This window comes from Sturnus vulgaris, chromosome Z, assembly GCF_052056855.1.
Source record: "Sturnus vulgaris isolate bStuVul1 chromosome Z, bStuVul1.hap1, whole genome shotgun sequence".
NCBI classification, from domain to species: domain Eukaryota; kingdom Metazoa; phylum Chordata; class Aves; order Passeriformes; family Sturnidae; genus Sturnus; species Sturnus vulgaris.
The window spans coordinates 67,195,953-67,221,901 of NC_142283.1; the positions used below are offsets into that span (position 1 = coordinate 67,195,953).

The 25,949-nt window shown below is 35.6% G+C and overlaps 1 protein-coding gene across 1 annotated transcript in view; it reads left to right on the plus strand.

The window, feature by feature from the left end:
* HCN1 (hyperpolarization activated cyclic nucleotide gated potassium channel 1) overlaps positions 1 to 25,949 on the plus strand; it is a 192,558-nt gene that overhangs the window by 97,161 nt on the left and 69,448 nt on the right. The window contains exon 3 of the mRNA XM_014884290.2: positions 4,645 to 4,806. Within this exon, the coding sequence (XP_014739776.2) occupies positions 4,645 to 4,806 (162 nt within the window). The remainder of the gene's footprint in view (positions 1 to 4,644; positions 4,807 to 25,949) is intronic.

The window sequence follows — 25,949 nt, forward strand, 5'->3', positions numbered from 1 at the left end:
CTTTGCTACTTTCACTGTCTTAAAAGTAAACATTCAGCTTAGATAGGATAATTCATATCCTACGGTTTATAATCTCTGTTTGGTTGGTGCTCTGAGGGATAAACCTAATAATTTTTGGGTTGACCCAGAGACTCAATAAAAAAAAAATTCTTGTCACTTTTATCACTGTTATTTTGCCCTGCAGTCTAGCCTGGAGTTTCACTGCAGTAAGTAAAGCTTCCAGCATGCCTTTTCCCTGCCGTGGCTGTTTAATTAAGTTCCAGACTCCACACAGCTCACTTGGTGCAGGTGCCATTTCATGTTGTCCAAGGCATGTTGCAGATCTCCACTTGAAGACTAAAGCCAAGATAGCTTTGTGATGCTGAGAACCTTCAGTTCTTCTGAGAAGTGGAAGGGGTGTCTGCATGAACTCAATGGTGTGAGATTTGGATAAATTTTTCTAGGAGTCATTTAATCAGAATTAAATTCTGATGATTTATAAAAATTATTTTTTATATAAACTGAACCTAAATATCAAAGGCAGTGGAATAGCCGTCCCTGGAAGTGTTCAAGAAGCAACAGATGTGGCACTTACTGCCATGGACAAGGTAGCATTCAGTGGAAAGGTAGACTTGCTGGTCTTGGAGGTCTTTTCCGACCTTTTCATGGTTCTATGATCATATGATTCTGAAGTAAATTAAAAATCACAGCTGAACAAATATTACATACCAATTATCAGAAGGCAGAAGAGGTAACCTGTGCATTCCACGACAGCAGTTCAACAGCTTTTGTGTTCATTTGGTTAAACTATGTGTGTGCTATTAACTTAATATGACAGCCCTCGAATGCAATTGAAGCACGTGGGCTGGTAAGACTGGACAGTTTTGCCATCTCAGACTCAGAAACCAAAGTTAGCAGGACCAATTTGATGTATATACTCCGTTATAAATGTGAGCAGGGAATAGTCTGCTTTCTGCTTTTTATTTGGGAATAAAGAGTCATTAATAAAGTGTGAGTGAAAACTGAGATAAAACATGTGAAGTCTGACTTCTTCTGCAATTTCTTGTTCTCTGTGAGCAATGTGCCAAAATACTGGAAGCTGTTAATCTGTGGTTCCATTTCAGCCATTGTCAGATGCATTGTCAGTTATTCTGGAAAAAAATTAAGGTTTCCAGGCTATTAATAAAAGCTTGTAAAATTAATAAAGGAAGAAATTATTAATTCTTAAAAGTGGGTTCACAGGCTAAATTTTTTTAAACATTTTTCAAGTATATGGAAGCCGTGGAAATTGGCAGTACTATAGCCAAACACAGACAAACATAACAAAAACTATGATGTGTAATTGAAATGAAGCTGAGTAGTAATGAAAAAGGAGAAATAGTTATGAAATCTTTCCTATGACATGAAACAAAACTCTGGGAAGAGTTAGTTCTCAGGAAAATTTTTAATTTTCTTTCTCATGCATAGTAATCTTTAGTAATTCTAGTAATTTTTTTAGACATGTGTTGTCCAAAATTTACACTCTTTCTGGTTAAACTGAATATTTAGGTATGAAATTAGGAATCTAAATAAAGGAACCAGACATGTATTTTACAGTTGTAATTTCCTCTTATTTGCATGGCATTTTTGCATGGTAAATTTTTAATGATAATCAAGCATTTATATTTAAGTACATGAGTGATGGGCTTAGGAGCTTAACTGTAGTTGTGTATGAATGTTTGAATGATTTTTGTTATGAATAGTATCTTGTTTAAAAACTTGTTGAAACAGAGAGATTTGAGCACTCATTGTTTCTGCAAAATCAAGGTAAACTGATTTGTGGTCTTACATTTCTTTCTCTCCCACTGGAGGACCAGTGGATGGGCAAGCCACCATTTCCCCAAATGAATGGCATTAGTTTCCTGTCCTCCAGTTTATCTCTGAGAAAACTACACTTCCATATCTCCTAGGAGTTTTAATGAGGTTTAGCTCATTAATACAGGAATTGTAATTTGTGATTACCAAAAAAACCCTGTAAAGACATGGCTTCTTTTACTACTTCTGTTTCATTGTATCACAATCAATTCCTGAATGGAAGAACATTAAACATGCAATATATGACTCCAGTCCACAGGGCATTTTGGCTATCAGTTAAAAAAAAAAAAGACATACCACCCCTCCCACCTCCCAAGTGTAAATATGTCAGTAAAATACTATGGGAAAATATTGTTCACATTGTTCAATGCTTCCTTGCAGTATGTTTTTTTTTCCCCAACCAAACCCCAATATCCATAAGTTCCTTTACAAAGAAAAAATGTCAGATATTACTTGCTGGAGAGTGGATATGCAAAGATTTTTTAAAATGTTTTTCCAACACTTGCTTAAGATGTTTCTGTTGAAGTTATCTTCTTTAACACAGAGGCATCACAGTTATTAGGATAGACTACAGAAATATTAGACTATATAGGCAAAAGGTAAGTGATTAAAGAATAGTATGCTTAAATGCTGCTGAAATGTTACCAGGTTAACAAATGATGGAAGTTAAATGATGGAAGTTTGCAGTGGTGTACACAGAATGCTCGCAGTCATTTCCTTTGATGGATTTGGTTTCATGCAAAATTTCCAAACTTTTAGCATTATAGTGTGTGACCGTTTTGGCAAAGGCACGCTAATAATGCAAAGGCTTTGAAGAAGAAAGTGATAAGATAAATAGTCCTCAAAAAGCCTAAACCCAACAGCACAGTGCCATAGTTGCAGAGACAGGATGAAGATTCAGGAGCCTTGGGTAGATGAGACTGCTGGGCTTTGGACTCTGGAGAGTTTTGACATTCTTCCCTGGGTCTCTTACACTAAAGCCTAATGGGAAACTTGAGGGAAGGCTTCTGACACTTTTCATGTGATCAGAAATTATCTGCTCTTTGCAGTTGCAGTATAGGAACCATGTTGAGAAAGTACGACCTAAATGAGAGCTAGTGTTCCAAACCAGTAGTAATCCTTGCTGTTTTTTCCAGTTCTTCAAAATAAAACAATTCCAGTGCACACATCTACTATTTTGGTTCATAACAGCTACTGAAACTGAAGCTATTGAAATAGCTATAACATAAATACATTGCTTAGCAAGAAAAATGTGTAATAATGACACTTTATTTCCATTTACAGTATCTCCTAAATATCAGTGTTATCTTCTCAATTTTGACAGCACCTAGGTGATATTTGGATAGGATTTATGTTATCACTCTTTATTTCAAATGAGTGCTGAACTGGAATTTGGAATACATTATCTTTTAATCCCCTAGACTGAAAAACATGTTTTGCACATAGTGTTAGTGTCTGAGGTATATTTCTAATATGCAGGTTTTGAGATTTGGGATTCAGAATATAGACTGCCATTTTCAAATAACAACCAACTCCCATGAACAGAAAGTTAAAGACACCATAATGTGCTCTCCATATTTGTACTTGCTCATTTGCAATGTGGGTACTTCATCTCTGCTTTAGGTTTAGATATGTAAAAATTAGGACACAAACTTTTCATCTTTTTTGTGTGAATTTATTTATTAAAAAATGCAAAATGTCATGTACCTATATGCCCATATATCTCTAGTAATCTGATGTTTTCAGTCCTAAATCCTCTAATTTCTAAGTCTAGCCACACTATTAAATAGTATTTTATACTTAAAATTCCTTGAAACACCAACTGGAAATTCTTCAGCTTCTAAATATAACTCCTGCATAGTGATAATTGTACATATTACAATGTTATATATTTATATTTATTTGATTGAAGTATGGAGTATATCTGTATTTATGGATTGGAAGTGCATTAAAACCAGTATACCAGAGAAGTGCTGAATGCGTTTTTTTTCACTGCTGCTCCTCATGCAAATTCTGTCCAGCAAATTTGCCCATGACAAACCTGAAGATGTCTCTGTTGTTTCTGAGAATTTTATGTGTGATTTACTGTAAGACAGTTTTCAGATGCAAATGGTTTGTGTCATAAGAATGGAGGAATACATTGAATTCCAACTTACTGTATTAGTTTGATATGAATTTAGCTACTACAGTAGCCATGTAGTAGCCATGGAATTATCAGTGTTTCAGGAAAATGCTAAAGATTAAGGGCTATAAACTACCTTTTTGTCATTTTTGATTGGTGAACTGGTATATGCAAATTGGATTAAAAGTATAGAAGTAGAAACCAAGAAATGTAACACTTACTTGTACTGTTTCTTCACTCAGATTTTTGTGCTCTTGAGAAGGTAATAAATGCAAAGTGAATCTTGTGAAGTGGTCATTAAATCTCCCACAACTTTTGAGTATTTAAATACCAAACTCACAGACAAGTAATGGTATCACTTGCTTTACCAGGTATTTTTAAAATTTGTGAGTCTTGTTTCAATTGAAAGGAGTTGGAGGCTTTAAGAAAACATTTTAGTGGGTGACTTCTGTCCAATATATGCCTTTTTCAGCAGCTTACATAACACTGGCATGCATCCAAGAGTCAGGTGTGTCAGTATGGTTCTCTGCCGAAATTAATGTCCTCAAATTAATGATCCTGCCTTAGAAACCTCAGCTTTTTTAGAAGTTCAGGATGACCCTTCTTTTCCTTTAACCTGCCTGATGAGAATTAAATGAGTTTCATTTCTGATTTGCAACATGTACATCACCTGTAATTTTTGTCTGCAGATTTTCCACATGACGTATGATCTGGCCAGTGCAGTGGTGAGAATCTTTAATCTGATTGGAATGATGCTCCTGCTGTGCCACTGGGATGGTTGTCTACAGTTTTTAGTACCATTACTCCAGGATTTCCCACCAGATTGCTGGGTGTCCCTAAACGGTATGGTTGTAAGTATTGTTCATTTTTCATTGTGCTTTCTAAACATTACTTTCCTAAACAGTTAGCTTCAGAAGTTAGTGTAGAAACATATGCCTAGCAATATACTGCCCTGCAATTTATTCAAGGTTACTTTCATATTCTGTTGGCACACTTGCTTATGAACTAGTTTGTTTTGTCGTCCTCATAGTCAATAAAATAATATTGACTCTTTGTCAGTAAATGAGCCAGAAAATACTTTAGATTTAAAGTCATTCTAGTTTATTAACTCCTATTCCCTAAAAAAAGCCACCAAAAGAAATATGGAAGCACTCAGTACACTACTGCTTTCAGTTTAGGCAGTAGTTTCAAAATACCACTGAAGGTACATTATTGGCATTAGTTTCATGCAATGTTATCCTCAGTTTGTAAACTTCTGAGTCATGTAATGATCCATTGTTCCCAACACACAGATCAAGATTTTTGTAAGTAAAATAAGATAAATAGACTCAGTTGTATGATAGTTTTCTGTGTGGGAACAGAATGTTCAAGGACAGAATGTGATTGTGCGTTATTTATAAAGACGGGTAATGATTTTCTATTTAAAGGACAATGGCCGTGAAAATAATTTTTTTTTATCAAGTCAGATAATGTGGCAGTATATAGAACATTTTTATAGGAAATACAGTGAAATTGCTGGAATGGGCCTATAGCCAAAAGAAAAGGCCCCAAGGAGCTCTCATTGGTAATCTGAAAATATATGTCTCTCCAGTTTTTGTAATCTTAGGATCCATAAACCTTTACCTTTACTGTAGATGGGCATCTTGTTCAGGGTCACACATTCCTGCTATAGAAGCATAACAGTATTTGTTCCTTTAGGAACATGATACTGCACATAAATGTGGGAGCGCCTTGGCTAAGACTGTCAGTCATACAGACAAGTATTTGCAGTCATCAGACAACATCTTTAATGATAACCAGCATGTTTGCTGACACCTCACTGTGCCTACTTTTCTAAAAAAATACTGACATATCTTCAAAAATGGGATTGCTGTGATGAAAGTAGGTCACCGCAGTGCTGACTGGCACATCTTTCCATTCTCCTGTATTCTGTGTTCTGCTTTCTAACATCTTCCATTCACATTTACAAAGTGTAAATTTTCGACCAGCTTTTTAAAGATCTGGATGAAAATCATGCTAGTGAATGAAAGGAAGCCTTGGATTACACTTAATTGAAGTAGTCAACTTTTAGAAAACACTAAACTCTGAAATTCTCTCTGCTCCTTAAGAGCTACATTCGATCTTAAGAAGGCTGCACACACTATGAACATGCTCAGACCCTTCTTTCTACCTACCCACATTCAGGGTTGTTTTTTATGGAAACAATATTCTCTCTCTACTGTTCACATAATCATGGAAAGATCCTCTCTGAAAGTTGCAGCATTATTTTGTTTTTTACCAGCAACTGAATTGTTTATGTGGAATGAACACTGCGGAGAAATTTGAATATAAAGTTCATAGCCAGTGACAAGAGAAAGAATGGTGAGCTACCAGCCTGGAATCAGAAACATGTTTTAGGGAACATTGGGGAAAACTTCTAGACATGTCATGGTGTTCCAAGACATTTCCTAGTTGTTTTCCAGTCTCTGGAAATTAATTCTTTAACATTAAAAAAAGACAGTGAAGCTGTCATGGAATATCAGTCCTGTAAAATGATAGCAGAAACAGGAGGAGGTTGATAATTATGATCATGATGGTTATCTGCTCTTGTGGTGTATTGAGTGAGAGTCTAACTGACATTATTTTATTTTTAGAGTGACTTTGGAGTTTGAAAGGGTTTCATGTACCTGATACTGCTTTGGCAAGAGGGAAACCTTGCTCTTCTGTATACTGTAGCATATAGCAGTTCAATCTGAATTTTGGCTTTTGTTACTGAGATGATAGCACCTGGTACTGGGGTTTGGATACAAAGTAAAATTTTAAACTTAATTGTGATCACTGGCTTGAAGACTTATTCAAACCAATGTGTGCTTATCGAGAAAAAGCCAGGTGAGTCAAAGCTTTTGCAGATAATGTGTTAATAAAGGAAGTCAGGAAGTCAGAGGGATGACATGGCATTACCACAACTGACACAGCCCAGCCTACTCCTCCAGTCCACAGTTCCATTCTGTCTTGCACATTAGTTGCTTCAGGCTGCAGAGTGCAAGAACTTTTTAAAACCTTGTCTTGAAAGCTGTTACTTCTGTCTGAACTGATACACGAAAGTATCCAAATGCCTCAGGCAAGCTCACGGTTTTAATTTATAAATACTGTAAAGGAAAATAACATCGATTAAATTTAATGTCACAGAGGAATAGGAAAATGAATCCAGGTTGCAAGTTGCTTACTACCTCTTTGAACAATGTGACTGAATGCAATTAAAACGAAATAAATCAGTTGGATTTTTGTCTTTGAAAGGATAATAGAAACCTCATAATGCAACATGAAGGAGACTATAAAGCGGAAAGCCCTCTCTGTAAAAAGGGGATAAGATCAACACTGGTGAAAACTCTGTACCAACGTATAGGCTAGGTAGTTCAACAAAATTGTTCAGATCCCGTTGATATACTCTTTGCCATGAAATTAATTGTGAGCCCATGTTGTATCTGTATTCTCAGCTTGAACCTCTTGGCAGTTCCTAACATAGGCCCTCATCTTGCAATGAAATGACTGCCAGAGCTGACGTCTTCAAGAATATTGCTGTACTGGTCATTAAAAATAAGAACATTGGTAAATGTAATATGAAAGTAAGTAGCAGCTATTTCCCTCCTTCCCCCCTTTTGTGTAACATTCCAGCCCATCCATTACAGACAAAGTAACAGTACATTACTTATAGGAATGAATATAGCTATTTGATGCCATTTTAGTTTTTTCAACACTAGGATTTTTTAATTCCTAAAGAAGGTCTTTTCTGAAGAAGTTTCACAGACTTTCTTAATAATGCTGCCTAATTTCTCCTTGGCTCAGAAAGCCTATTATCTGCAGCTCCCTCTGTAATTTATCCTCAGCTTTCTGATCTTCATTGCTTTAGTCTAGTGTACTTCCATAAGGGCTGATAGACTAAACATTTTTGTCATACCTCAGAGTTTGAGCCAGTAGTTCCTTAGAAAATTAAGAGTAAAACTTGCAGACAAAAATAGGTGTGCACAAAAGCAGAAAAGCCCAGGGGTCCTCTTCCTCTGCCACAGTCAGTCTATGGAAAACAAGATTCTACATTCAGTTTCAGGTGCAGTAATTGCAAAACCAGTGTGTGGGTCCCAGCTGATGAGCTCACCTAGTCATGTCTTATATGGGAAGGGTTACTAGGCAAGTACAGATGAGAGATGACACTTTTGCCACTGATGCCATCTGGCCATCTAAACATCACAGCCTACAATAAAGCCTACCTTGCAGCAGGTCATTACTAACAGTATCTGGATTCCCAACCTATATTTTCCTGTCTCTTTTTGCAATAATTACTTGTATGTTTAGGAAAACATATGGTCCCTTAACGAAGGTACTTAGCTGGGCTTTACAGATTTTTTATTTATAATGTTCCCTCTCTGAGATACAGGTGTATAGCAGAGTGGTATAGAATTTAACTTAAATTGTGAGTTTTTTAAAAGCCAAAAGAGATTGTAAAGCTTTTGGAAAGGCCTTACTTTTCTGGCATTTCCCCTGGCAGTCAGCCGATGTTTGCTCAGCAAGAGCCCTTCAGGTACTCTGATTTATTTTGTTTTGTCTTTTCCTTTCTGTCCTTGCAGTTGGATTGTTTGCAGCTCTCGGGGTGTTGTAGGATGTACTTAGTAACCTGGGATTTTGCACTGTATTGACGCCCATTTGTGTCTCATGATTTCCTCAGGGGCAAAGTAAATCAGACATTAAATCCCTGATGATATCAGCATTGCTAGTAAAAGAATTTGGGAATTTCTGCTGTAGAATCTGGAAGTCTCTCCCATTATAAAATGAATTACTTAAATGAATTTTTGATAGAGAAATTAAAAAGGCAGGAGATGGTTAGGATTTATAATGCCCTAAGAACTGTGCTAATATATATGTAATATATAAAAAAAGCTATTTAGTATACCATCCAAAACGATAATTTTAATTCTCAACATTTCTTACTAATGAGCACCATTTTCAATTACACAATCACTTTTTTTTTTTCAGTAAGGTGTCTGCTTCACTTAGTGGAGCTCAAGTATTTCATTACAGTCATTTTGATGTATTATTCTGCATTGGATTTTGTCTTTTTGGTAATGCATCAGCTTAGTACCTTCTTTCCTGTAGCTGGCAGTTAGGGAACCTAATTTTCTCGTGAGATTTTTCTGCATTTGATCATTATGTGATAGTCATAATTTAGAGCTTCACAAATGTTTCTGAGTACATTTTTATTATTACAAAATATTATGGAGCCACATTTAAAGCATTAGATTCCTCTGATTTCGTTTGCAATGCTGAGCAATAAATTCTTATGTAAATCAAATCTTATACTGTGTACTTAAAAAGTATGGACTATATGGGAATCATCTGATTCCTAGAGGCACTGAGGATCTGATGAGGTATACTGCTATTCTAATGTATTTTGTACTAATGTATTTATATTAATGTGTGTCTAGTTAGTGTGGTGCTTCTGATAAAAGTGTGAAATTACAGATCAGAGATGGACTGTGATCAAAATTAGTGGATTTGCTCAAGTCAAATGCTCTGTTTACAAAAAATTTGGAAATATGGTGATATTGGTAGTAACAATACGTAACTGACATTCTTAGGACTAAGACACACGTATTTTTAAATCTACTGTGAGTAATTCTATTGCTTCTGTTATGTGCAGCTGTTCAGAATTCAGTTGCTGGTTTCTCCTGCCCTGAGCACTGACCTAGTCACTGAGGTCAGTCTGCTTCTTCCTGCATTAAGATGATGAAGTAATGACCTGTTTCACTGGTCTGGCGTGAAGTGATAGGCTTAAAAATATATAGCTCAGGAAAATATATTAATTTGTGTGATTTGACAGTAAAAGAAACTGCAGAGGAAAATTCTGTGGATGTGCAATGCTAAATGAAATGGTAGGTTTAATGCAGACTGAGGACGTGCATTAACTGCAATACCAAAAATTTATGCCAAGCTAGTGGGGACTAGAGAAATAGGGTATCCGAGGACACTGTTGATTTAATTCAGTGTGTCGTGATCAATGAAGTGGAAAACAAATCAGGTTCTCATTTTTACCACAGTTGCTGAGGATCTAGGAAGCCCACATAGGTTTTGACTTAAGCTTTGTTCCATTTTCTGACAGGTTAGCAAGTAGTCTGCTTTTGCAGGCCTAGAGTGAAAAGTAGTAATAATTTTAATAGTTTTTCTTTCCAAACTCCTTGTTTTCTTCCAACCTCTGTGTTGTAATTTTCTATATATTTTTTGATGTCTCATATATTGTGGGCTGTATTTTTGACAGTAGATTTCTGATGTGATTAGATGAAAACAGTTATTAGATTTCCCCAGCTTTACAGTTATTGAGATTTCTTATTTTCTTTATATTATTTCTGCCATTAATGTCTTCTCAGATTATTAATTTTACTTTATTGTCTTAAGACCATGAACTAATTCAAATGTGGAACCTTAAGAACTAAAAATATAGGTGCAAAATCAATTAGAGTGAGGTTTAAAAAATTTTTAAAGTTTAAGAGTAGAGAAAGTTATACTTCAATACCTGGATTCTGACTGCCTCAAAAAAGAAAACAGTTCAGAGAACGTATTCCCACCTTCACCAACTCTGAAAATTGTTTAGCACTGCAAACTCAACTATTGTTATAAGCCAAATAACTTTGTCATAAGCTACTTTACCTTACTCTCACTAAAATGCTTAAAGCTAATGTTGTAGTACAGGTGTAATTATTTAATGCTGCTGGTGATAGATATTTCAGCAGATACTGGTGCTTAATGCAACCAAGAGGAAGGATCCAAATTAGGGCACGTTTGAAAGTGTTGATTGTAGCACTCTGCTGCTGCTGTGATAATAGGTGCTAAAGAGGATGACTCCTGTAAGAATTAGTTGGCTGCCTTGCATGTTTCTGTTTCTTTCAGATCGAAAGCTGGTCTTTCCTATACGGGATGAGAATAACGAAACAATTATTTAGATGGAGCATACAAAAGCAAGTTGATACACTTGAAAGATACTAACTTACTTCCACACTTTTTCTGTGTTTTTGAAAGAGCTAGTAGAAATATATAAAGGACCACATGCAAGGAAGAACTTGCTTATTTGTCATCAAAATTTAGTTTCCATGTTTCTCCCTCAAGAATCAATGCAACTTAAAAATGCTTATGCTGCAATATATTGTGAAGGGATTTCTGGTAACTGTAAACTACAAAATATTTTATCTAAGCCTTACTCTGGAAAGAATAGAAGAAATTGTACATTATATTGTAAAGCCTAGTGTTGTGTTTGATAGACATTCAAGGGAGAAATAACAGACTTCATAAACTGTGCCCTAAGTCATTTCTTTATTTAAAAAATGTGAACTAAAGTAAAAACATAAATTGGACGTATCGTGTTTCAGGACCTTGTATCCCACATTTGCCCTGGAATAAATATTCAGGAGGAGATATAAGCACGACATGGCCAAAAGTAGATTCTCTGTTGTGGAAGGGACTGTTCCCTTTGTTCTGAGGAGAGCTGAATCAGTCTACTTTGCTCTGTAAATTTAAAATATTTATCTGTATGTAGTGGTACTCTGGACTGAACTAGAATATAAATGTGAAAAAATTACTTTGAAGTAGCTCTCCGTGGGTGGCCTTTTTTCTTGTGATTGGAATATCCAAAAACTGAACTCTTGGAATATTTATGCCAGACCAGGTTTCCCAGAATAAACCCAGTGCAGATGTATCCAGATGAATACCATTCATATACAGCTGTTCTTCAGCAATTCTTCCCCTTTTTTATTGCAAACCTTAATTAAAATGCGCAGCCGTATTCTTGATCTGTGTGATTTAACACTGCACAAAAATGTGGTTTGCACAAGGTGCATATTTTTGTCAAGGGGTCATTACCACAATCAGATTTTCTCAAGAGCACTGATGTTACTGCTTTTACTTGATGGGTTTTGCCATTTCAAATTCGAATTTTCTACACACACCTATTCAGCATTGGAGTCATTCTAATATCTAAAGTGCATCTGGAGAGCAGTCTCTACTGGGATGCAATTAAACATGAAAAAATGGCCATCTGAAATTGCACATTTAGAATGCTTACATGTATCAAAGAAAGATGCCTTGTTCTGGTTCACATAATTCTAAACCAACATTCACTCTGATACATGAGAAACTTGAGATATAGGTCTGTGTCTACCAGACCTATGTCAGTAGTCTGTAGGATCTGTAATCTGGATTCTCAGAATCCCAGATGAAAAAAAGAGGGTTTTATGATACTTCTTTCTAAAATCTGGTTATTTATGAAATTCTCTCTCCATGGAAATGTCAATATTTCATGCTTTCACTTTAATTTGAATATGAATTAAGCTAAAACCTTCCCTGTAAAACTAGAAGTCTCAATTTGCCTTCACTTCTGCTTACCAGAACATAGAAAAGCAAATAGGAAATATATAGCATTCTATTTTCTTCAATTTGTTTTAGCATACTAATTTACCTTCATGTCTGAAATGGTTTTGCCCATACTATTTATACATATAAGGCAGGGATACACACAATTCATTTGCGTGTACGCTGCATGGATTTTGCCTCTTTTGCCTTTTTTAAAAATATAGGATGATTTTCTTTGAGATTGCTCTCATCCATCTGCTTTCCTGCTCTTTCTGTTTTCTGCACATATACTCATTTAAGTAGAGTCAACTTGAACTAGTTCATATAGAGGTCTAAAACTTTCAGAAAATTGAATCTAATAGAAAGCATGGAAAAGACTTTGGATAGGAAAATCTTTATTTTTGTGAAATACGCAGTATCTTATTTAATGTTATTGCTAATAAGTAAATTTTTAATATCTTCTAGATGAGTGTACAGATGTTTTTATATTAATTGTAACAGCAAGCAGTGAATACTTTTAGTATTTATTTAGCTTAAATTACTGAATGCCCTTTAAACATACTCTGCTTACTTTCTGCTATCTGGATTTTTATATTTGTTCATTTGTGAGATATTATTGACAACATAAGGAAAAGAACCAAGCCTTATGGTGAGACTTTCTCTGGCTGTATGCCACGTTTAATAAGCTGCACTAGGTTTCCCTTCCTCATGTGAGGGGAAGCAATATTATCATTAAAAAGTTCCTAATATTTCTCAAAAAAGCCTGATAGAAATAATGTACTAATCTAATTTAGCTGCAAAAGTAAAGCCATTTTTCTCCAAATGTCAAAAAAACATTACTGACATTACCTTATCTTTTTCCTCTTTGTTTCGAATCACTGGTGTTTATTACAAAATACAGTCTCCTGTGAAGTGGATTGAAGCAGAGAGAGATATAAACTATGAGGCCTTGTTTAATAACACAATATTCCCTGTATTTTGGGGTGCTGCTAACATGAGAGACTTGATTTGAAACAATCTCTTTGAAAGCTGGCAGATGACATTTGAATGAGATAAGAAAACAATGCCCATATTCTTCACAGATGACTCATGTTCCCTTTCCAATCCATCACATTCATCATTTTAGTCACTGTGTTTGATCTTTTGTATTTGGAAGGCGATGAAGTTAGCTTGCAATTGAGGGTAGCCTAGCACTTTGACAATAGTACATACAATCAAAACAGGATTATCTACATTGGTATAGATAGGGAGGGAATTAACATGACTGGTTTTGAGCAGCTGTCTACTTAGTAGTGATGTTTTCAAGTGGAGTGCACTCAGACTGCTAGTTCAGTTACAAAGGGTAATTGGGTACTGGTCAGGAATAAAGGCGTGTAGCACTCATTTGTCACTCTTTTCAGTAATACGTAATATCGCTCTGCTTATCTTTAATGGTAAAGGACTTTAAATTTTTCTTTTAGATACAACTAGAAAAGTTATGGCAAACCTAAACTCAGCTAAATGTTGCTAGAACAATGTTGACAGAAGAATATTTGAGGGAGTTTCCGAGTTTCCTGTCTATTTTAATAGCTTTTTCCAGGTATTCAGAAATTAAGTTCATCATCCTTGATAAAAACGTTTGCTGGAAGCAAAATAAAACTTAAGATTTATGTGATTACAATATGCAAGAGCTCACCCTGGAAATATACACTCAAGAGCAATGAGTAAGCATGCTACATTTCTAGAAGGTAAGGATAGATTTGACCCTGGAATTTTTTGGACCTATGCAGATGTCTTTTCATGACCTCATAACTTATGCCATTCACATAAACGCTGCCTGTCCTTTACCACCATCTCTCTATATGAAACACAGGTGCAATTTAGAATATTTAAATGTGCTTTTACCTTCTTGTTATTCTCTAACTCTAATAGTCATGGCTTTACTCTTGCAACAAAACCATCCTGCTGGTACCTACGGTTTTGTGCATATAAAACTTGAGATAGATGAATTAATTTCTGAGTCGTATGAATAAGCAGGGATGAAGTTCCCTTACGTCTTTGCAGTATGTATCTTGACAAGGAAGCTAAAAATACAAACACATAAATGCTAAGAGGAAGTGCCTTTACACTTAATGGTATATTGTTCCTAAGTAAACATGTCTTACAGATCAATAAAATATCCTAAACGTAAGCCACTCCTGTTGGATTTTTGTAAAGGAAACCATCCCACACACACAGAGTGACATGGGGAGGAGAGAGAAGGAATGCAACAGTTTAAATAGAAATAGAACATCTGAGGTTGGGTTTTTTCTAAGCATGAGCCAGTGCACTCAACCATTGCAACATGATTTGAGGAAACATAAAGTTGGCATGTGTACAGATAAATAAATGATGAATGGTTTCTAGGCTTTAACAAAGCTTGTTATTTTTACTCTTTGGCTTTTAAAGTCTTTCAGACTTGATATAAGAAGGTGCTCACTGCTTACCCATACAGCAAATACATAGACATCTGCTAACAGACTATCTAGAAAATACTCTTAAAAATTTTCTCATTAATAATATTAAAGACATAAAAATGCCATTTACAGTGGTGACACTGAATGCAAAATCTGAATTAGAAACTAAATATGCATGGTATCAATTAAAAACGCACCCAAATGCAATATAATGTGTATTTCTAATGAATAATGACTCTCAATTATATTTTATATATTATATTTAAATAGCATGGTATTTTGAAGAATGAAAACTGCCTTGATGTATGTCCTCTGATGATTTTCTCTCCACTAATGACCTTGTTCCTTTTCACAGTTTTGACTGTAAAGGTTAGATTTGAAAAATACTTTCTTATTCTTTTTTTAAGAAATTTTGGGATTTTGATGTAAAGCTCAGCAGGAAGAAATAGCCATGCGATCTGAAATTAGATTCAGAGATTAGATTCAAGATCATTAGTTAAATGAAATGAGAACTTCACTCCATAATGTTTACAAGGGGGTTTTATTTGTAACTCAGCTTAAACTTGTCTGACCTATGTGCTTGGAGGATGCAAATCATGGTTGTGATAAAAAAGAAATTATTTTTGTCATTGTTCAGAATGAGTGCCATATATGTGCAGAATGCCATGGTTTGCTAGAGTTATTAAAAGATTCAAGCATTGCCATGGTACTTGTTTCAGGAAAACCTTAGCTGAGTCTGAAATGAGTGGTTCTATTACTTTGTTCTAACAAACTAACTAAAAAAAAAAAAAAAAAACCAACCTAAAAAAGGGCTATTCTTTTGATTCTACTTAACATTAAATAAATATGCTGTGAATTATCAGATTTTTAAAATCAGTTTTGGAATGTAGCAGATGCTCAGCTAACATGAAGATAAGAAAGATTTTCAACCGTTTGCATGTTAGATAATGCAATTTTTGAGTAAATATATGCTATTTTCCTTAGAATCTGAGTCATTATAGATGTTCCCAGTTTATCATCTTTCCCAACCTTTTGCAAGCAATGCAAATGTCATACATTCAATAAATGGATATACAGATATGTGCCCTGAATCCAAGAGCTCTTTCTCTCGCTGCGTGATCTCTGCTGTATAACTTTATCCATATAAGTAAATAATTACTCACTTGGAATCTTTTTGTGTCTTTCACCTGCTCCTATCTGAGGTTTATGATACCATCTCACTGTAGGATGCTTACATTAAATCCGGTGTGCTGGAACAGAATTCACCAAGTCAAATCTGCAGCACCTCTTACAGAGCCCCTCTGACTGTTGTCAGACTTGCAAGGGCAAACTCATGTCCTGATCTGACTGCAAAGTTCGATTGCAAGAGAAAAAACACGGATCATAAAATAAAACCAGAGCTTGAAAGAAGAGGCTGTTCTAGGGAGTTTTATTTTCTCCACTGGATTGGAGCTAGAAAGAAATGGGATGTCAAGTCTATCCGTGAAAACAGAGGTATGCCCAGTAGGGAAGCTCAGAAAGATAATGGATGCAGCTTTAGCTGAATAGGATCCTGGGCAGCTTATGGAAAAAGAAATTCTCCCCTGGAGGTGATAAAGAACACCTGCATTAACATTCTACTCTGAATCACCATCTGCAGAAGTCTGATTTTTACTGACTGTGTAGGGAGCCTAGGGAGACCTGCCAACTCACTTAGCTATCAAAGTGAAGTACCTGAAGTCAGCTGAAGTGAAATTTTAGGATGCCTTTTCCTCTTAGTGCTGGGTCTCACAAACAAAACTCAGGACAGATGAGGCCACTGGTCATTGCAGACATCCACATGTAAACAGTAAAAAAGTGCAATGCACTTTCATTCTTCCTGTCCATTGTCCGTCGCTGAGGACTGTGGTGTTCCTGCTGTGCCTCTCTCCCTCCAGCATCAGTGCTCGACATCCCTGGCCTCTCCCCAGGGTTTGTCCTCTGGCCTGGGCTGTCTGCCTCAGCTGTACCCATTTCTGTCAGAGCGTTTTATCCTCAGTATCTACACTGAAGAACCTGAGTTCCTCTGAACTACTCACTGGATAGATGTTTTAGTTGCTCTGCAGGAAAATTTTGCAGGTCTTGCTGTAATCAAAGCGCAGAGTTAACTCTTAATTGCAGTAGGAGACTTTCTTACTTTTTATGTTTGTCTATGAAAGTATCCAGGCTTTCCAAGCATTTCTAAATAGTTGTATGGCATTACCATTGTTCTGTGGATGAAACAGTTGTTTCATAAATACTTGCTATGGAACTGTTAGAGGTCAAGTTGGCTAAAAAAATGTTAAACCTTCCACTAAACCAGACTTCTTAAAGCCCCATTCAACCTGGCCTTGGTCACTTCACAACTTCTCTGGGCAACTTTTTCCAGTGTCTTACTATCCTCACAGTAAAGAATTTATTTATATATCTAATATCTAATCTAAAATCACTGTCTTTCAGTTTAAACCCTCTTCTCCTTGTCTTTTCACTACATGCCCATGTAAAAAGTTGCTTTTCCTCATTTTCATAAGCCCTCTCAGTATTGGTAGGCTGCTAAAAGGTCTTACCAGAGCTGCTCCAGGCTGAAGAATCCCAACTCTCTCAGCCTGTTTTTATAGGAAGGGTTCTTCATCCCTTTCATCATCTTTGTGGGCCTCCTCTGGACCTGCTTGAGCAGCTAGAAAGTTAGACAGAGAAATAAGAATAATATAAAGACAAACTGAATGTGTCCCAGTTACTGGTTGAGCTATTGGAAGTTCATCCAGATGGGACCAGCAGTGTCTGCTTGCAGTTTCCCTGTTCCCTTTCCAAGGATAGCAAGGGAAGATGCCTAGGAAAGATCAAACCACAGCAAGCATGGGGTGATGTTTCCTTCAGTTTTCACAAATTCACTGCTGAGGATCTGAGCTGGTGTCCAGGTGTTTAACAACTATCACTATGTGTTCCTTCTAGTAGAATGCCCAATGATTTTTTGACTGCACGTTCATATTTGTCCAGAAGCACAGGTGTCACAGGATGATGACTCTGACATGCTGTCACATAGTGCCAGTGACAAGCTGACCTTGATGGCTGTCCTCAACACTGCACCCCACACTGGGGTGATGGTACCCGAGAAAGCCCAGAGTGACCAAGTGGGCATGGACTGATGGCTATGCAAGGAATCCCTGTTTTTACAGCTGGAACTGGGACCTGTGTGCTCCACACCTCTTGGGTGAATGCTACAGGATCACTCGAGTGCTCTGTTAACTCCCTCAGGGATGATAAAAGAGGAGCATGTTCCTCTTCCTTCCCCTCAAAGTTCATACTCTCAAGGTCATTATATTCTTCTATGATTTAGATTAACCTCCCTCTGCCAGAGGAGGGAAATGAAACCTTTGTGAGTCACTAAGTCTGTCTTTTTTTTTTTTTTTTTTTTTTTTTTTTTTTAATGCCTAGACATCATTTTGTGGGTGGTGTTTAGGCTGCTAAATACTTTTTCTTTATATTATCTTACCTTGAAAGTCTTGGAGACTCTAGTAAGCACCTGCAGTTTTAAGGCATATGAGTTTAAGAAAAGGTCATCAGGAAACTCAGATATGTTCTCAGAAGAAAAAAGCCTCTGACCTAGATTCAGCCTACTTGCTTTGACACTGAGGTTTGTTCTTTTCATAGAGCCAAAATAGGTTTTCAGCTGCAGAACTATTTTGCTTCCTGCTGTCACTGCCTAATAAAATAATGCACAGCTTTTTGTAGGACGTAGTATTTGATGAAGGATTGTGATTTACCAAAAATGCAGATCAGCCTCTTGAGGGCTCAGATATTTAGTAAGGTAGTTTTCTGTAGAATTGTAAACTAACCAGATGCAAGCTAGAGTCTCAAAGGCATCAGGTTAGGACATTTACCAAAAAACTGACAAGAAAACTACCAGCTAAGTGAAAAAAAATACTTAAAAGCAGCACTGATCCTCTGCCTTAAAAAACAGATTACTTAAATAAAACATGGTAAGAATTATATCCTTAGACTAAGCAGAACAATACTTGAATTAGCCTATACAGTACCAAGCACCATTTTACTAGAGAAAAAACCCTGATTTTTAAAGCACTGGATTCAGTAATTCACAAATCCCAATCCCACCCTTATGGTGATTCTCTGTGTCAAAGTACCTATTGGTTTACCTTGATTCATTTTTAGGCAGATTAAAACATATTCAGTCTCTTTGTGAGTAGATCATATTAGACCATTTTAATCTACTGTAATCCACTATTTTTTTTTCCTTAGGATACATTCTTAAAGATATTTACAGAAGGAAATATATTTAACTGGAATATGCCTATAAATAGAAAAAGGAGGAAAGTGCGTCTTGGAAAAAGTTTAAGTGTTTTGAAGTATTCTTAGTTAGAAACCATTGGGATACTATTATTCTGTGCATATCTGTATTTTCCAAATTATGTATCAAGTTCTTCTAGATACTGCCTAATGATAGCTTTTTCTGCTGTTCCTGAGGTTTGTTGTTTCCTGCCTTTATAAATGTAGCTTCAAAATCTTTTTTCAAAATCCTTTGAGTCAAAGAGTATGATGACAGCACTCAGAAAGCTCAGTGTCCACTTCCAAAGCCATATAATTTCCATTTGTCATTTTATTTGGGATTGGATGCTTCACATAATTTGCTGTCCAGTCTGAGTTGTTCACATAGTAGAGAGGTTGAATTCCTTCTACCAAATTCCCTTTCCTAAATTGGTTGCAAATATTGTCTATGATGGTGTAGATTCTTCCTAACAGTTTTCAGTAAAGCTACGGAGTCACGAGTCAGGTTTATGTCACTTCACTCCTTCAACTCTTTCCCAGAACTGCTCTATATTAAGACCACATTATCATCAGCCTATTCTTGACTATCTAGATAGCTACTGTTAAAAATGCAAAGCTTTTCTTGGTGATTGCATTGTAAAAGCATTTCATAAATGGTTTGATTCAATACTTGAGGCTTGTTAAGTAAACTGTTTTACATTATATCCAGCTCCTTTCACCAAAGGAAAGGAGCAGAACAAAGAGATACTTTGTCTTTAGTGCACGCTGAATTTTTTCCTCTCCTGAACAGAGCTATTTCATGAACAAAGTTCCTCATTAAAAATGCTTCCTTGCAGGATTTATGTATTCTCCTATTAGATATGCCATTGCACTGGGTTTTTCTTTCTTCTTTTCCTGTAAGAAAGTGTTTCTTTTTAAGAGGCATTGTTTGCCCAGAAGAAACCTGTAGATACACTTGTAATCACTTATTGTGACCACACAGTACTTACTGTGATTAGAACATACTTTCCCGTTGCCAGGCAGTGTATATCTGTTCCAGTCAGTCCCTTGTAAACAATGGCACTTAAGTTTATTTCAGGATAAAAAATCAGAGTCGTTTGAACATAATCAAAATTTGAATGCATTATGACAAAGGAAAGTAAAAGCCAACTGCCTTGATCAGATTTTTAATTTATTTGATAAATTTCATAAGGAGGTTTTCTCACTGGAGAAGTGTATTGGCAGATAAGTGTTCGGTATTTTCTGCATCAAGAAAAATAATTAAAATAAAAGGAAAGATCTGCCATGCTACACTGTTTTTGTTTGATGGCTAGTGCCAAAGCCAGAGCACCAAAAAATGAGCAAGCTGTAATGACAGCAAAGTCATGTAGCTACTCTGAACAGAGTAAATATATAATATTTAGTCATTGCTCCTCCCGTCAAACTTCTTTTCCTGTGGAATGCAATGCCAAACAATTTCTAATTCTTTTCCTGCTAGTACTGCTCTTGAAAGTATATGCTGAGTCACTTACACCATCTGTTATCTGTGCACGTATCAGCTGAGAGAAATGTTCAGAAGTTTCCGAAGACATCTGCTTATTTCACTGAGCTTACTGATTCAGGGTTTTTCTGTTTTAAATCATACATGCTTGCACACTTCCTAAAATAGGCTCCTCTTCCTTGCACTTCTAAAGAATTTTAGAACACTGGAAGTTTTAGTCTTCCAAGTCTGATCCCACCTTGCCTTTGTTTACTAGTTTTAGAAAACAAGATATTCATAGTAGCAATAGCTGTGATACAAACTAGAGGTTTTACATGTTCGTGCATTCACCATTACATGAGCTTTGAAACAGTAAATATTGGACACTTTTCCCATTACCCAACTTGTTTATTCATTGTGAATTCAAACTTCTTTAAAAGCTGAAATGCTGAGATGATATTTTGCTCCAATTTCCTGTCTGAGATTTTAACTAATGTGTAATTCTAAGGTGCTGTATGATACCAGGGGCAGGAAATTATGTAGCTTCCTGATGGAAAAGCATGTAAACTATAAATCTGTATATGTATATATATATCTGTGGATTACTGAGGAAATGATAGATTCAGTACAGAAGCCCAGTTCTATTGCCATATTACGTGCACATAACTAGTTGACACAGGGAAAGGATCACATGGCCTTTTTTCTTGCTGTGGTAAAAATTTTGCTAACATGCATCTATACCCTTTTCTTAGCATGCCTTTTTGATTAGTTAAATTATAAGTAACTCTTCAATTTAAGAACTTGTCTAGAAATGGTTGAAAATAATGACTTGCAAGTAAGTATATAGCTATAACTTACATAACCATATATGGCTATATAAGACATAAGTACAGTTTGATTGAATTCCTGATGGAGAAGACTCATTTTTACAGCAAATTTGATCAGCAGTAGTTCATGTCCCCCAGACTTTAGGTAGATGTTTCCTCAGGGCCACTCTTGTGTTACAGTCTCTGCCACCATGCAGGCAAGGATGCTTTGTGCTTTCTGAAATCTCTCAAACCCTCACTTTATATTCATTTTGTGCAATGACTTCCTGTGACAATGCTAAAACAAGGGGGCTTACTTTTGGACTGTCTAGCTGCCTCCAAAATGTCCCATTTTGATGGGCACTGGGGTAGGACTGGTTTAGGAGCTACCTACTGTGTCCATAGAATGAATGTTTTTTGGGTTTCAGCACAGGACAAGCTCATGCCAGCAGCCTAGAAGGAAGAGTTCCTCAGCTAAACCAGCTCCAAAGCACAACTGCTGTTGCTTGGGAGATTGCTCTGGGACCAGTGTTAGACCAGGGGCATTTCTGAAAGTGAAACCGTGTGAACCAAGTTCTAGAGCTTGGAAATGCTTTCTGATACTTTTTAATTTACTAGGATAGAGACAAACTGTCTATGTCCTGTCAAGATCCCCCTTCAGATACTACTTACTTTCAGAAGAACCTGAAGACAATGGTGAGCATAGAAGACTGGGGTCTGAGTGATCAGACAAGTTCTTTCAGAGAGAGAGAGCTACTTTCCCACTTCTGCTACAATTTTGAAGGGAGAATGAGGATGAATTCAAAATCCTTGTAGAAACCATTTCTCTTAACTGTTAAGCCAGTCTTTGCTCCATGATTGCAAAGCATGCCCTTGCAAACTGACGGACCCATTTCTGTGACACCTGCAGTAATTGTGACGTGAAAGAAAAAAGGGACTGAGGCAAAAATGAGGAAACCATTACTGTCTGTGCAATAGTCTCCTTGGTACGAGATTTCTAAATCAATTTATATCTCAGTGCAAGGATATGGCTGAGGGAAGATAAGCTGTGCCTGAGGGAATGACTACAATATGGGAGTGGAATTGATTTGTCGTATGACAACAAAATTTCCTGATGAAAACCTCCATAGATTATATAGTAACATAGAAACCCTTTTTTAATCCCCTTAGAAAAATAATTTTACTTTTATTGTTGTCCCTTAGAAGGTGCCATGTGGCCTATCTGTGATTTATTTCTTTTGAGGTGAAAAGATAGTATTACAAAAAGATATTTGTAGCAGTCTTATCTGAAATTATGGGACAAACCATAATATCCTTTGGTGAAGGAAAAGGCTTGGACACAGATTTTTAAAGGTCAGAAGTGCCCTGGAATTAATGTAGTATTCAGTATAACTGTGAAGTTAATGTATATAGTTACAGAACTAATGGAAAATGATCAGTGACTGTTCCTGTCACAAATGTGACGATTTTTTAATGTCATCCAGCTAGATTATGTAATCAATCCTTGGATAAACAGCTTTGGTGTTTCTCACAGTTAAAGTCTTCAATAGTTTTTCCAAATTGATGTCATTTAATTTAAAACTTTTTAAACCGATTACTGCTAATCTGGAAGCAGTGATCAAGCCATTGTCAACTAAGAAATTAAATGTCCTTTTTTATTAATTGGTAGGCAATTTTTTTCAGATTGATTTTTGTTGTTGCTGTTGTTGTTGGGGTTTTTTGATCTGTATATTAAAAACAGAATATAGTAATTTGGGAAACATGTAATGTGTAATTATATAAATATTATTATTTAAGATTGTATTAAAGAAAAGACACCGATATAAAACCAGGACATTCTGTTTCATAAAATGGTCTTTTATTAACTCAGGGATACTATCTGTGAATGTGTTATAAAAAAATTTCAAGATGTAGGTGCAAAAGTTACTTCTAATTAAAAGAAAATACTACTGTAGGCTAGCAGAGAAATGGTCACACCTCGCCTTTGAACAGGAAAGAGCAGCAGGTTAGAGTAAGGTTGTGGAAAATTCCAACCCCTCTCAATGGAACAAAGTTAGTGTTATTCCTGCCAAACCCTTAGGTTATATAACACTAATAGGAAAATAATTAATAATTATTATTTCATTTAGTAACACTGGCTGTAACACACATGATGTATAGGATTCGACATTAGAATCAATGTTCTTTTTAAGTGGTTTATATATGGAATAAATCATTGAACAGTGAAAGCAACTGTATTGAAATCTGCACCCTTCAAAATGGCATTTCTTGACCAGTATTTAAAAAAAATAACCCCATGCAAACTAAAAAGACCAATTTTTTGCACCTGATTTTACAAGACCTCATAATTACTGAAGAAAAGAAACAAAAACACATTGGCGAGCTATTTTTGGCAACAAAATCCTCAGACAAATCCAAGTTGAATTCAGATGCTTTGTCAGTCTTTCTTTTTTTTTCTCCTTTTGGTAAAGCCTTTCTACCTGTATGAGGACCTGCTGCTCAGAACCATCCATTCACAAATGCCTGAAATCTGCCTAGCCTAGCCTATAACGTGGTCTGTAATAAGCTACATAGTAAAAGCTGATGCTCTGTGTATAAAAAAATTGCCATTTGAGATGACCATGACCTCTGCTTTAGATTCAGGTGCAGTTGTGACTGTCTGAGCTGTTGGATCACACTTCGGTGCATATATCTATATATATCTATCCATCTATCGATATCTATATCTATATCTATATCTATATCTATATCTATATCTATATCTATATCTATATCTATATCTATATCTATATCTATCTATATCTATATCTAATCTATATCTATATCTATATCTATATCTATATCTATATCTATATCTATATCTATATATCTAATCTATATCTATATCTAATCTATATCTATATCTATATCTATATCTATATCTATATCTATATCTATATCTAATCTATATCTATCTATAGCTATCTTTATCTATCTGTATCTACCCATATCTATCTATGTATCTATCTATATCATCTATATCTATATCTATATCTATCTATATATCTATATCTATATTTATCTATATATCTATATATAGATATCTGAAGGGTAGATATGTAGTTAAATGTACTTTTGTTTATTTTGTTTTAAATTTTTAGTTCTTTCTTATATTTATTTCATTACAACTCTTACTGCCACTTATTCCCTTTTGCTAGTACTTCTTTACTAGTGTTTATTTTTCACTCATCCTGTTACCCTGTTAGTAGGAAATATTCTTTGTATTTTGTTTCTTGCTGCTCTTCCATTTTCTTATTCTTTCTTAAAACAATGGTATTTTACTTAAAACTGTGATTCACAGACCTGAAAGTATCTCAGTCAAGAAATAAAATCCATTAGTGTTCAGATTAACTTGGAGACTTTGGTGTAAAAATATAGTTTTATAGAAAGTATTTTAATTGAGATTCATCACACCAAGGATATGATGGAAAATATTCCTAGGCAGGATCATTATTAGCTTTTGTTTTTGTTTAGTAGTTGTTATAGTTATGCTTCTAAATTAAGGAGCAAGATCCACTTTGTGGAGCCCTACAAGAACTGAAAGTTTGATGTTACAACCTTGTGAATACTGTGGCTTTAATAACTCTACTTGTAGCCTTGAAAGACTCTAGATATATTTCATTCAGCATGCAGTTTATTGTTTTTCCCAATATAATCTGTATAAAGCATGACTGCTAAAAATTTTATATGGGCCTCCAAAAATTTCCTCATTAGTTATTTCTGCACAAGGAATTTAACGACACCTGGAGGAAAACATCTTCAAAATAAAGAGTGCCTTAATTTTTTTAAGTTGCTTTCCTGAGAAATTTGCATTAGAGTATCTGCAGTGACCCCAAAAACAAGGAGCTTCTGTGCTCAAAGTGGGTAGTTGAATCCTGAACTGGAGATTTTTTGAGGAAGCTTCTTCAATTAATTCATTTTTTGAGTATTTTTGAAGGCCTGAAACAATAGGAAATGTACTTCCTTATCAGTCACTGAAACCTACCTGGCTTCCAGTTATCTATGATATTTTTTCTTTTTTCTTTTTTTTTTTTTCTTTTTTAAGTGTAGACTCAAAGCCTATTCCTAATCTATTTTTATTACACAAAATTTTAGCTTGTGAAAAAGCAACAGCTCATGAATCTGAAAAAATTTGACTTACAACATGAAACAAGTGTTAAGTACAGAGAAACCATTAATTTTTAAATCATTACATTAGTAAATAACTACTAACTGTGTCATCTGCAATACAACAATTGGCAGCTTATTTTCTGTTACCAGTTATTTAGGCGAATAGAGGTCTAGAAAAGATCATTTTAATAGATGTGAAGCACAAGGATAGTTAGTAACCTTGGCATTTAAATAACAAGAGAGCAAGCTTGCAGCTTTTTGAGAAATTAGAGCATTGAAGTACAGCTTATATCGGTAGAAGAGAGACACAAATATTGTTATGTCATACATAAACTTTGCGTATAAATGGTACTGCTAGTTTGAAGATCTGTGTTAACAAGTTTATTACTTTTGGTCCTGTACATTAGACACTCTACTGTGTAACTGACTAATCTTTCTCCTGTCATCCCAGTTCCTCCTTCTTCATTTTTGAATTTGTTGTCACTTCTCCTTGT